The sequence below is a fragment of the Humulus lupulus genome, chromosome 6 (assembly GCF_963169125.1).
Source record: "Humulus lupulus chromosome 6, drHumLupu1.1, whole genome shotgun sequence".
Lineage (NCBI taxonomy): Eukaryota > Viridiplantae > Streptophyta > Magnoliopsida > Rosales > Cannabaceae > Humulus > Humulus lupulus.
The window spans coordinates 19,525,849-19,540,406 of NC_084798.1; the positions used below are offsets into that span (position 1 = coordinate 19,525,849).

Here is a 14,558-nt window from a genome sequence, read left to right on the forward strand (position 1 = left end):
AACCTTCGGCTCTTATCTTTCCCTGTTACATCTTCAAATCACTTGTGATTCTTCCCGGATCTCTTTGATGAGATCCAAATATTCTGGGAGCAAGGCGTGATTCTAGACGGGATCGTAGATATCTCTTCTGTGGGACGGGACCGCAATTTCTTCTGGGATGACTACTTCGTAGCCGTAGACCATCGAGTAGGAAGTATGTCCGGTCAAAGTTCTTTTTGTGGTCCAGTATGCCCATAAGACGTGTAATGCCCTGGTTACCCCAGAACAGTTACGGTGAACGGTGGAAATTTGACTTGCTACCCGAGTCCTTTGGTTAAAAACGTGCATCTAAGTGTTATTAACAGGCTAAGGTGGAAAACCAATAAAAAGGAAAGGATATATTTTATTAAATACATAAAAATGTTCATGGGCCCATAAAAATATTTACAAGTTATTTACAACCCAGAATGGCCATTACTGTTTCAAATTTACAAACCCGTCGACCTAAGCGGCAAAAATAGGGTAAACCCCCTAGTTCCTCTGAGAACTCCTTGGCCGTGGTGGTCAAGCGGCCGCATATGTACACGGCACCACCTAAGCTCTCCACTCAAGGTTGGGTGAGCTTTTCTTTCCCTTTACCTGCACCACATAGCACCCATGAGCCAAAGCCCAGCAAGAAAACACAGTATTGCATATAAACATTATCAAATGATTATTATTATAATCACACAGAGCTTGTAGCTCGAAACAGATGAGTGAATATCACTTGAGGTTCTGGTCAACCATAATGAGTGACTGACAAACAAGTCACTAACTTAAACAGATGAGTGACTGCTGGGTAAGTCACTAGCTTAAACAGATGAGTGACTGTTGGGTAAGTCACTAGCTTAAACAGATGAGAGACTGATGGGTAAGTCTCTAACTTAACAGATGAGTGACTGATGGGTAAGTCACACAAGCGCTTTTAGTTTTCATTGAACTTGAGGTCGGTCCGGCATTAATGCTCTTCTGAGTCATTTAATGCAGATGTCGATTAGATCTAATCTTTATTGGCTTGCGTTGAACACGCTAAGGCCGTCCTAATTTATAAGTCAGCACTGTGTGACCAGTGCCCAGTACCACTGCCGAACTTGACTAATAAGTCCCAGCTTCACAGTTGATACTGACACCTTTGCCAAATCTGACTAATTAGTCAGTACCATGCACAACTGAGCAAGATTTTCTAAGCATTCAATAATCAATCCATGTCCACATTTAAACATTCAACATGCCTCATGAATAACCATGCATGTCACATATGGGGTGCAGTTTTCTTACCTCTGATTCGAGCGAGAATGAATAAAAAAACGACCCTTGAGAACGATCTGACTTTTAGTCCTTTAGTGGTCACCTAGTCATAACCAAATATGGGACACCAACAATAAAATGAACATCAAAGGTTCCCAAACCAAGATCTAGCCTCCGGGACACCAATCCCCACTAATATGGGTAGTAGGAACGATCTTGAGGCCTAAAACCAAGTTCTCAGGGCCAAAACACTCAAACGGGCTCAAACCTGCCCAAGGGCTGCGGCCCTAACACCTTGGGCCACGGCCCCCAGCCACTCCAGAAGCAAGGGCCGCAGCCCCCAAACCAGAACCATCCCCAAACTCATTTTCCTTCCTCCCAAACCCTCCAAAAACATACCTAAACACTTCCAAATCATCAAATCAAAGTTCCCAAGCTTCCCAATGATCCAAAACCATCAATTCCTGAGGCTCAAACGAACCAAAAACTCAACGATTCACAAAAGCTAATTCGAAGCTTAGAAACACTAAAGACTCAAAACTTAAAACTTAGATTACCTTTGATCGGGTTGTTTCTCGTCAAATCCTTCGGTCAAGAAGCTTCTAATCTTTCCTAGAATCGATATGCCTTAATCCTCGCTTGATTCCGACTCCTAGAACTCGAGATTTCTTCGAAAATGCTTTGAACGGTAAAACAAACTAATGGGAAGAGAACGAGAGGTTTCTAACGTACGGTTCTATCTGACAAGCTACTTCAAGCTTAAGTAACCTCAAATAAAACCTAGTGCTCGGGGTCCCGAAAACACCCCCGGGGACATTATAGTCAAAACTTCCAGAATTTCCTCCTGATCTCAATAACTCCTAATTTATCATCAAATAACATTCTCATTACTCAATATCCCAATAAAAGACCCCCGTTATGACAAAACCACTAATTTGAAATATTAGACCGTCTCATGCCGAATAACTCGAATATATCTCCATGATAATGGGATCTCATTCACAAATCACAATATGCACCCAAATACACAAATATGCCCTCAACGGGCCAAATTACCAAAATATCATAATAATGAAATGTGGACCCACATGCATGCGTATAACATCATATTATAATATAATTTACATAAACATGCATATATTTATAAATGGCATAATTGAACAGTTATGGCCCTCCCAGCCTACTAATCCAGCCATTAAACCGCATTAGGGATTTCGGAGCATTACAAGACGTGTGGCAACTCTTCCGGGCACTTGCTCTTGCAAGCTTGTAGCTTTTTCTTTAAAGTCCCCTTCAAAATCTTGTTCACGACCTCTGTTTGCCCATTTTCTTGAGGCCTTGCAACTGCGGAGAAGCTTTTGAAGATTCCATGTCTTTCAAAGAATTCGGTGAAGTGGATGCTATCAAATTGTTTCCCGTTGTCGAACATGATTTTATGAGGGGGTCGTATCGACACACAATATTTTTGATGACGAAGTCCAGGGCCTTTTGGGAGGTAATGGTGCTCACTGGTTCTGCCTTGACCCACTTGGTGTAATAGTCGATGGCTACAATGGCATATTTCTGTAACGCCCCAACTCCTGGGACCGTTACGGTGTGCCTTGTAAACAGTGCAAAACTCGCTAATCGAGTCATTTGGCCAAATCGTGTAACTAAGTATGATTAGCGGTTTAGGGTTTAAACATTTTGGTTAAGATGTAACGTTTCACTAGAACGTTTAACAAATACATTGGGATCCCGAAAATATAATTTCAGAGTTTATTACAGAAAATATTTACAACAGGCCGTACTAAGCGGCAAAACAGGGTTCAACCCTAGTTCCACTTTAAACCTCGGCCGTGGAGGACGAGCAGCCGCATATGTACACATCACCACCTAAGCTCTTCAACTCAAGGATGGTCCAGCTTCCTCTTGCCTTTACCTGCACCACGTAGCACCCGTGAGCCGAAGCCCAGCAAGAAAACACAATAAAGCATGATATAATAGCAACAACGATCATAATAACCATTCAGGACTATCAGTCCAAGAAAATAGGTGACAATAGCCAAAAGTCACAATAATGAGCATCGCTCCTTCTAGCCATGTGACGATAGGGTCACAGGGCTCAACTGATAAGTGATCCTTTCATAAGTTTGATTAGGACAGGTGCAAGGTGAATGGTCACCAACATAACCTTCCTCCCGACTCTAGATTCGTGCTATGGACAGCGTCCCTTGGCCATGTGACAAACAGTCACCGGGGTCATATACCTTGGCCATAAACATCTGGTCATAGACCAGGCAAGCGCTTATAAGTTCTTCGACCTTAGGGTCGGTCTAGCATTTATGCCATAGAGCCATTCAATGCGTGATTCTCGACTTAAGCTTGTTTAGGACAGGTGCAAGGTGATTAGTCACCAACATAACCTTCCTCACGACTCTAGAGTCGAAACTATGGACAACGTCCCTTAGCCATGTGACAAACAGTCACCGGGGTCATATACCTTGGCTATAGTCATCTGGTCGTAGACCAGGCAAGCGCTTATAAGTTCTTCGACCCTAGGGTCGGTCTAGCATTAATGCCATAGAGCCATTCAATGCGTGATTCTCGACTTAAGCTTGTTTAGGACAGGTGCAAGGTGATTAGTCATCAACATAACCTTCCTCGCGACTCTAGAGTCGAAACTATGGACAACGTCCCTTAGCCATGTGACAAACAGTCATCGGGGTCATATACCTTGGCTATAGTCATCTGGTCGTAGACCAGGCAAGCGCTTATAAGTTCTTCGACCCTAGGGTCGGTCTAGCATTAATGCCATAGAGCCATTCAATGCGTAATTCTCGACTTTAGAGTCGGTCCCTGACTAGTCAGTGCCATACACAAGCAAGTCATGCCACCAATCGTATACCACATGTTCAATATCCATAAACAAGGTATTTATCATGCTTACTAAACAGATACCAGTACAATTAGGACCATGCACAACCACAGAGGCTCAAGCTCTGAACAATATCATACCCAGTATACAAAGCATGTCCTAATCACATGTTTCTCATGCATCATATGCAGTATATCCGGCAATCCAACATGCTCCAATAACAGCCATGCATGTCACGTTTAATAATCAACTAACATGCATCAAGAATAACCATGCATGTCATACATAATAATCAACCAACATGCTTCGATAACAACCATGCATGTCTCATATACACAGGGTGCAGTTTTCTTACCTCAAAGTCGAGCTAGAACGATTAAAAGAACGACCCTTGAGAACGATCAACTTTTAGTCCTTTAGCGGTCACCTAGTCATAACCAAGTATAAGGTACCATCAATAAAAATGATCAACATAAGTTCCCAAATCAATATCTAGCCTCCGGGAGATCAATCCCCACTTAACCGGGTACTAGGTACAACCCCGAGGCCTATGGCTTGAATCCCCAAGCTTAAAAACATGTTTTTGGTCAAAATGGCCTTAAGGGTCGCGGCCCTCCCCTGCTGCGCCGCGGCGCGCCCTTCAAACAGAAGGGCTCCCTCCTGACAGACACCAAGGGCCGCGGCGCTCCCCTGCTGCGCCGCGGCGCCCAGCCCAAACCAGCCAAGTCGGCCACACGCACCAGAATTTTCCCTGTGCGATTTCCTCTCAAACCAGCCCTTCAAACCTTCATAAAACCTCACTCAAACATGTAATTAAACCCCCACATAACTCCCTTAGCTCACTCACATCAAACCCCAATCAAACCAACACCAAAACCCCCTTTGATTCACACTCCCCACATCAAAACTCTAAGGCTGAAACTAATGATCAAAACAGAGCATGCATAAGAACCAGTGGCTAAAGCTCACCTTGGAACCGGTTTCGGACCTCCCTCACAAGCCAAATCAAGTCTCCAATCCAGCCCTTAAGTTTCCCTAGCTTGAAACTCCACCAAGAACTCAAAAACCCTCAAAGGAAAGGTGAAGGAGATGATGTACGGGAGAAGAGGAAGCAAACCCCTGTTTTGCTCTGTTTATTCCACCACCTTCTACAGCCACTTAAATCTCATACATATCCACCCCCAAAATGACCAATTTGCCCTTGTGTCATCTAAAGTCTTCCAAGCTACTCTAGGGGTAAAGTTGGAACTTTTAGCTTAATCCGTTAATCATAATTAACGCTTCCCAATTCCCGCTAATTTCAATATCCTCAAACACCAACAATTCATATCCCGTTACCCTAAAATCCCCGGTAACGCCATGACCATAAATATCACCCCGAGACTCACCCCGAGCCCCGAGCTTAAACCCGTTATGACTAGACCGAACACTTACATCTCATGATCGTCTCATGTCGAAAGCTCGAACCAATCCACCTTATAGTGTGGCTATATAAATTAATCACAATCATGCACCCAAAATATACAATTACGCCCATAGTGGCCAAATTACCAAATTACCCTCATAATTAACATATGAGCCCATATGCATGCATTCACCATAATGTAATAATATAATCCACGTAAACATGCATATAATCGTTAAATATTATAATAAATCAATTATGGCCCTCCCGGCCTCCTAATCAAGGTCCTAAACCTTATTAGGAAATTTGAGGCATTACAATTTCACTCTGCCATTCCCGGTCGGGAGGGATCCTACCAAATCAATATCCCAAACTATAAAAGGCCAGGGACTGGTCATCAAGGTTATCTCTATGGGAGGAGCTCGCGGGATTTTTGCGTACCTTTGGCATTGCTCGCACTTGCAAACGTAATCTACACAGTTCTTCTTCATTGTTAGCCAGAAATATCCTTGCCTTAGGATTCTCTTGGACAAGCTGAGTCAGACTCAGTGATCTCTACAAAAGCCTTCGTGCACTTCGTGCATAATCACGCTCATCTCGGTCCCTGATATACATCGAAGATATGGCGTGGATAACCCCCTGGGACAGAGCTTGCTATCCATCATGACGTATCTGGGAGCCTGGTACTGAAGCTTCATGGCGGCGGCCCTGTCTGTGGGAAATTCTCCAGTGGTTTGATATTGGATGAGAGGACCCATCCAGAACATTGTGTAATCGATGGAATTTATGATTGCATGAGCTTGAATACTGGGTGCGGGAAGATGGTCGATTGGGACTACCCCAGAGAGTTCTACTTCAACATCCGTGGCCAACTTTGCCAATGTGTCTACGAACACATTCTATTCCTTGAGGATCTAGCGGATGCCATATATTTTGAACAATTGGAGTAACTCACGGGTTCGCGCCACATAGGCGACCATCTTCTCCCCCTTCGTTTCACATTCCCCCAAAATCTGTCTTACCTTCAACTGGGAATCGTTGGGGACTTAGATGTTTTTTTCCCCCACTTCCCGAGCTAAGTGTAATCTGGCTAGCATGACCTCATGCTCAGCTTCATTGTTTGACACTTCAAACTGGTGCTTCACAATTGGTGACCTTGGGGGGATATTAGGATGATCCTGGCCCTGGTCCCATTCTCATTGGAGGCTCTGTCAACAAAGATCTTCCAAAAAGGCACTACAGGGTCGATTGGATTTTCGTCCTTAGCAATCCCGGTACATTCTACGATGAAGTCGGCCAGGGCATGTCCCTTGATGGAGATTTTGGGGACATAGGTAATATCAAATAGGCTCAGCTCCATGACCCACTTCAACAGCCTTCTCGATGATTCTGGTTTTTGTAATACTTGTCGTAGGGGATGGTTCGTTGGTACCTTGATGGCATGAGCCTGAAAGTAAGGTATTAACTTCTTGGAAGCAGTTAGTAAGCAAAATGTCAGTTTCTCGATCAAAGGGTATTTAGACTCCGCGCCCAGCAACCTTTTGCTTACGTAATAGATCGGGAGTTTGACCTTTCCTTCTTCTCGCACTAAGGCGGCGTTTATGGTATGTTCTGACACGACCAAATATAGGTACAACGGTTCCTCATCCACCGACTTTGACAAGATTGGTGCTTGAGCCAAATGCTCTTTCAGTTTTTGGAAAGCCTCTTTACACTCGACTATCCATTCGAACTTCTAGTTTTCGCGAAATGTGTTTAAAAATGGAATGCACTTGTCCGTGGACTTTGACACAAAGCGGCTCAAAGCCGTTATTCTTCCCGTCAGACTTTGAACATCTTTGTGTTTCTGTGGTGATGGCATGTCGATCAAAGCTCTAATCTTATCCGGGTTGGCTCCTATCCCTCTCGAGCTTACAATGAAGCCTAGAAACTTCCCGGATGCCACGCCAAAAGTGCACTTCTTGGGATTTAGCTTCATCTCGTACTTTTGGATCATGGTGAATGCTTCTGCCATGTCTTTTGCGTGGCCGCCTTATTACGCTGCATGTCATCCCAGAGAGGGGATCCAGCTCTGATTCCGGACTGGAGGGCTACTAAGCGTTGTCTGTCATCCACCTTATTCTTTGAAGCTTCCTCTGTGAAGCATTGGATGTAAGCTCTAATGGTTTCAATGGGATTTTGCTTAATGTTGGCCAGCGCACTGATCTCCATGTCCAGTTTTTGGGCGGCTACGAATTGTTTACGGAAAGCTGACTGCAATCCAGACCAAGATTGGATCGATCCTATCTTGAGCCTTTTCCACCACTCTTCGAAGGGTCCAACCAAAAAGATCGAAAAGAATAGGCATTTGTTGTTGCCACAAACATGGGCTAAGTTATCAAGCAATTGTAGCGGGGTAGATGGTCTTTAGGGTCAGTGTTTCCAGTATAGGTAGGTAGATCCGACATCTTGAACCCCTTGGGCAACACGATGTGGAGGATGTGTTTTGCACACGGTTCCTTTTCTTCCTCTTTTGAATTAGAACCTCCGCCTTCTTGCTTTCAGACCAGGCGGTCGGTGATCTTTTTGAGATCGGCCAGTTGCTCCATGAACTGCCTGGCCATTCCATCATCAATGGGAACTCTCTCATTCCTCCTGTCATTGAGGTTATTCCTCAAGTTGCATCCTCAAGGGCGAATCTTTTCTTTATGGGCCTGCTCCTTTCGAGCATTGAGGTCGTTTCGAAAATTGACGCGGGATGTGTCATCTCCCGAACTAACAACTTTCGGCTCCTCTCCGCTTTTACGCCCTCCATGATCCTTGTTCACGAATGCACTGGGATAAAAACTTCTTCCCTGGTCGTCATGTCTTGGAACACGCCGGGGCTTAGTGCCCTGCGGGCGTTTCCCCTGCGGATTGTTCAGGTGATTCTGTCCTGGGACAGGATTCACCCATTCTTTCCTAGGGAATTGCCCTAGGTTAACCCCAGTTTTTGGAGTGGGAAGAGTCTTCTTTTGGGGGTTTGATTTTTCTATGGGATTGGCCGCTTTGGATTTTCCTTTTTCTTGAGCTGGATTTAAGTGACCGGCTCCGGGATGAGTGGATCATCCCGGAGGAGGAGCAGGGGTTGTAGCGTTGTTGGGAGCACCAATCCCTGTAGGTGGGACAGGCGACTAAGTTCTTAAGGGAGGAACAGTTGGGGGATTAACTATAAATCCTTGAGCAACAATAAATGCTTGAAGAGCCAGGAGGGACTTTTGCATCTAGCGGGCGGTCTCTTGTTGTTCCTCAATTCTTGCTTCTTGATCGAGGACCTGTTATCTCAGAGGAACCACTTCCAGGTCCTCTTGTTTAGGTTCCACATCATTTTCGCCGGGATTGATGGGATTCTTGGCCTCATGGTCTTCCTACCCCTCTCCGTCTTCCTCGTAGTATTCTTCGTCGTACTCACCCCCTTCTCCGAAGTTCTGGGAGTCGTCAGGCAGGGGCCCGTGATAAGGTACATCCTTTGGCTGGTCTTGAGGAAGCTGCTGGTTTTGCAATGGTTCTCCATTGGCCTGTTGCTGCAGCTGTTGAGCGGGATCAAACACAGTGTGTCTAGTATTCACCATATTCGTAGATGACAAAGACTAGTTCAAGCTTTCTTCTTGCTCTCAATGAAAGCACCAAAATCTTTACTGAGTTTTTCAGAAACTACAAATATATCAAGAAATAAGAGCTAGAAAGAAAGGCAAAGAAATGAACAAGATCATAGTTTTTACGTGGTTTGGTCGTTAATGAGCCTTAGTCCACGAGTCAATAGTATTGAGCTTTAGAGAGTTTAACAATGGAGGTTTTCTGCAAGTTTAGCAGCGTTTATGCGTGCATGAGAAAATCGGATCCTTGCTACAATGCACAAATGACCCTATTTATAGGTGCTCATGTAGCTTGGGCTGGACTAATTCAGGCCCAATAAGGATATAATAATAAGTGTTCTCTAACGAAGCTATAATACAAGAGTGTAAAATGATTAGAGGTTGTTAATCTAGGCCCATTGGGCCGACTTAAGTGTAGTAGAGCCTTATAGCTGCCCTTTGTAAGTTGATACTGACTGATCTGCGTGGGCTACCAGGGGAATTCTGGGGACATGATCTGTCAAAGTAGTGGCAGTACCATTCCCTAGGAACATCGTACGTTCTGTGCATATCCCTTTCTGCAGGTTAGTTAGGGAGAACAACTGCCGGCTTTCTTGGGGACACATCAGCTGCATGAAGTACTTGTCTTGTTCTACCTGGACGTATAGTCCGGGTTCATTTATCGAGGTTTAGGTTCGTTTACTCAGGCTCAAGGTCATTTACCAAGGTCCAAGTTCTTTTACCAAGATGGACATCAGCTAACGATGACAGATCGAAGGAAAGATCCTAGTAGCGAGTAGGATCGAGTGGATGAACCTGGACTGCTTCATCCGTATCCCATATGGTGAGATCCGTCCCTTGGAATTGACCGTCTACCACAATGATCTAAACTCCGGAGGGCCGAGATTTGGCGAGTCCACGAAGTTGGTTCGGGCCTATGTCTTAGGTCCGGGCTCCTTACTATATAATTATTCGCTAGTCGTTGAATCTAAGACAGGTCTGGGCCTCCGGGCCCCTGGCCCCACTTGACAATGCCACGTGTTCAAGGTAGAAAATATGGACAATATTGTGGAATAAGATAAAATAGGGTGCAAATGTAAATTAGAGTTTGTTTTCACCATATGCAATTCTCGTCGAGACTCAGGTATAAAACATGAGAAATACAAAAATTCCCATACAATTCAAAAAATATAAATTTGCCTCACGTATTATTGATCCCCAACGTAGTCAGACTGTACCCACTGAGATTTATGCTCAATTCGGCAAAACATGGTAACTGATTTTTTCTTTCCAGATAATCTGTTAAAATATAAAACATGGTAACTATCTCATCCATTTCCTACAAATCTGTTAAATATTGACAATATCGATTTTGAGATAATCTCTATTAAAATTGTTGTGTACTGAATGTGATTTGAATTTGTTGAAACCTAATTAAATAAAATTACTGTAAAAACAAAAATTTAGAACAAGACAAGGAGCTACTCAAATTACAATCATTAGTAACAAGTCACTTAACTTTACTTAAAAATGTAAAAAGTATTAGGATGTTTATAGAAATAATATCAAATATTTATTAATAGTTGCACTTATGTTAATATATATTTTTTAAGATAATAATACCAAAATTTTACATTTGATTACATGAATTGTTAATTCATTTATTAATAAATCATGTTCAAGTAAACACACTATATTTATTAAATATAAAAATTAGCTGCAAACAATATTTTGGGCCAAATTGGACAATTATATTAGATGATTTTTTTTTTAAATTTAGTATTTACTACATTTACACTATGATTTATCATTGCACAAAATTACCTCTAACAAGATTTATCATGAGATAGCTTATTTTTAATCACAACATAACCATAAAGGGTACAATTCCTTATAAGCAATTGAACTAAATAACCGTCAAAGAAAACAAAAACAAAAATGATATTGAAATAAAAATTATTAAATCATAAGAGAAACTAAAAATTCCAGTCTAAGTAGTCACAACTATTGTTATTTAGAAAGAAAAAAAAAAGCAAGCAGAATCATTGAAAAGAAAATCTATAACCCCCCAAAAAATGAAATTACAACCTTGAAATGAAACGAAGAAACCTGGATATAAACAATCGACAATCATATATCAATAAATAGAAACACAAATTCAGAATCTATATCACATGAAAAGGTGGGATGAGCTTTCTTCTATATGTAATATGTTAGAACATACTCCACCTTTGAGTCCATGGAGAGAAACAATAACAGACACATACAAAAATCTTTTTGACAGAAGCCAAGCCTACTTGTAGAAAACTTAAAAAACTTCGGCCACCTTGCTTGCAAGAACACGGTCCCTTCTCTCGACATATCCAAACGGGAACCAACCCGCCCTCCCTTTGCATTCTCCTTCAGCCCAACCATTGTTTGTCACCTGTCAAGTGCACAAGCCATATGTATGAATCACTCTTCTAAACATTTCAATTTATGTAGAACAAATAGTGATTCACCATCCAGAATCAAGTTGGGCAAGACAGACTGAATCGTTGCAGATGATTAAAGTTGTATTGTTGATGCTTAGAGATCTAAAATGCAGAAAAGCATTTAAAGCAATGTTCAAAAATCTATCAAGCAGCAAACCTTTCGAACAACAACGTAGTCACCGATTGACAAATTAAGCTCCACATCAGATTCAGCTTGATATGAATGCAGAACCTGGAGACAACAAATTCATAACATATTAAACAGCTTTTTGAACAGAGCAAGCATTGTCAAATTTATAATAATAATTCCTGACCTCGCCTAAAAAGTAATCCATGCTGTTTGTTTGTCCATTAGGTGTATCTGATGCATATATGCCATTAACTTCTTCATAAGGTGGAGGTGGGGGCATGGTGTTATCCACAGCAGGGGTAGGAGCTGCTTCAATCCGTTGTCGTTCAGATAGCATCTGTTGAAAAGCAATAAAACATTGCACAAATCCATAAAATGATACTAAAAAACCATTGGGACTACATTTTAAGCTCATTATCCATAGAAGCAACGACCAAATGGTAAGAGAATAAAATTACATACCTCGCCTTCAAGCTGATCAAGTATTTGAAGGATCCTTTGATGGTAAGAACGCTCTGCTTCAACCTTAAACCATGACAAATTTACACAGAAAAAGCTTAGGATATAATCACCAAACAAACATGTTATAGAAAAGTAAGTATTTTAACAAAAGGTAAGCTTGGTAGGAAAATTCTATTACCATGGTAATGAGTCGCTGGAGTGTCAATCTCTGCTGTTGAAATTCTACAGCAGCCATTGCTGAAGCAGCTTCCTTGCCCAATATTGCCATGTTTGACTTAAGGTCTTCCAGCTTTGCTTCTGCTGCTTCCAATTTCATAATACTCTCAGGATTACCTGGTGTTTCCCTTGCTCTGGTTTGGCGTTTCGAAACTTCAATAGCCTGTCTAGGTTTAAGAAAATGGTTAATTACAAGATGGTAAGAGATAAATGACCTAATGATTTCAAATTGACTACTTAACTTGCTCTGTTACAAATTAATAAATCCAAAATGGTCCGATAATGTAGATTACAGGGTTAAAGTTGATGCTTAATATATAGACTTTTGTGACATCAAAATTTCAAACATTAAACACTAAAATTGCAGCAGAAGAAAATTACACTGAAAACACTTCCGTAAGAACTGAGACCAATAAGTTCAGAATTAAAACAAAATTAGGTTACGGAAAGAAAAATACTGAATATTATACTAAACCAAAAGGATAGCTTTGTCCTAAAATACCTGAGCTTCAGCTTCTTGACGCAGTCTATCATACCGTTGAGCAAGATGCCGAGCATCCTCCAATGGAGCTCCCATTACCATCGCTCGTAATGGCTCAGCCACCTAATATGAAGCATATAAGACCAGATTATGCACAATATTGACAGGCCCAATAGCATTGAACAAAACAACATGTGACTCCTTACACCATTCCCCCAACTAAACAAAAGATTCAACATTAAACATAAACAAAAGATAGTAATTTAAGCATAGAGCTACCTCCTTCCACTAGATCAGTTAACCCTGGGTAACATATATATAGTATAGGTTAAGAAAAACTATCACCTGTGTGCCAAGAGCTTTAATCAAATTTCCCCGTTCCTTTTCCATTTGAGCACGAGCTCGTCCATAGTTTAAAGCAGCTCTCGATAATGTGGCACCGCTGGTACAAGTGTTTTCACCACCATATTTCCTGCTGTCTTCAGACAACTTTGTTCCTGTTAAACAAGAGTATAAAAAACAGAATAGAAAGGTTATATCCTATCTGAGGCAAAACTGAAATAAAAAAGAGCAATGAGTCACCACACCATCTCACCAATTTCAACTTGTTTGGACCCGGTAACAATATATCCTTCCACGCCACGAACAATATCCCGTTGATAATGCTGTTACTCAAATGACAAACTATTAATTGGTAAATGAAACTAAACAATATAGAAGTGAGACAGAGAAAAAGACAGAAAAACTTAGAAACCTTGCCAGCACGTGTAGATATGTAGAGCTTCTCAAGCTTCTGATGTTGATTAAGTTCTGCCTCATCTGTAATTAAATTATCAGAGCCCCCATATCCTCCAGCACCAAACTGCTTAAGGACGGCCTGTAGCAGCATTTAATTTGATCAGAAAACAGAGCAAAATTATGTGACTCCAATTGTACAAACAAATTGAGACAAAATCCAATACACAAACATAGCTTCATTATCCAAAAATCTCTTCTTTCCATTCAATTCAATAAGATATTGCATACATACATTCACACAGGTGATCCCACCTCCCTAAAATGGTATATATCGAATGCCAACATATTGAATCAGCCTTACAAAATTCAAAAACCTACACAAACCACCATTACCAGTCGAGTCTCCTTGCACCATTCAAAACCCACAACCCACTTAAAATCGTCTTCAAATCCTTGCACCCACATTATTACTTTTCAAAAAAGAAATCACATTTGGGTAAAAAAAAAAAAAACAGATGCCTCTAGTCGGATCAAACATCATCTGATGAAAATATTTGAAATTTCAATACTCGTTAATGAGAAAATGGGATCTGGAGGGAAATGAATTAGGGTTTGAAAATAGAGAGAGCACCTGTTGTTGCCTGGCGACCTGTTCGCGAAGTCTAGTGGCTTGCTTTCTGATTGCCTCCATTGACGAGCCAGAGGAGCCAAAATCGAAAACTTCTCACAGTTGTACGATTCTTACAACACAACCAAGACGGCGATATATATATGTATAGCTATATTTATAGAGAGAGAGAGAGAGAGAGAATGAGGAGAGAGGGGTCTGGTCTGGCCCCAAGAAGGTACGTGAAGAAGATTTCAAATTACTCAGATTTACATGCTTTGTGTTCCTTTTTAAAAGAGAGGAAAATAAATAATAAAAAAGGAAAGAGT

At 41.6% G+C, this 14,558-nt stretch overlaps 1 protein-coding gene across 1 annotated transcript; it reads right to left on the reverse strand.

Moving 5' to 3' along the window:
- Positions 1 to 11,056: 11,056 nt before the first annotated feature.
- Positions 11,057 to 14,515, reverse strand: LOC133781818 (SH3 domain-containing protein 2). Its single transcript, XM_062220902.1, has 10 exons — positions 14,254 to 14,515; positions 13,639 to 13,761; positions 13,480 to 13,549; positions 13,230 to 13,381; positions 12,906 to 13,007; positions 12,366 to 12,566; positions 12,188 to 12,250; positions 11,910 to 12,062; positions 11,753 to 11,827; positions 11,057 to 11,546 (listed from the first exon to the last, which is right to left on the reverse strand). The coding sequence occupies exons 1-10, from the start codon at positions 14,311 to 14,313 to the stop codon at positions 11,430 to 11,432; spliced, it is 1,116 nt and encodes a 371-aa protein (XP_062076886.1). The 5' UTR covers positions 14,314 to 14,515; the 3' UTR covers positions 11,057 to 11,429.
- Between the last annotated feature and the right edge of the window lie 43 nt (positions 14,516 to 14,558).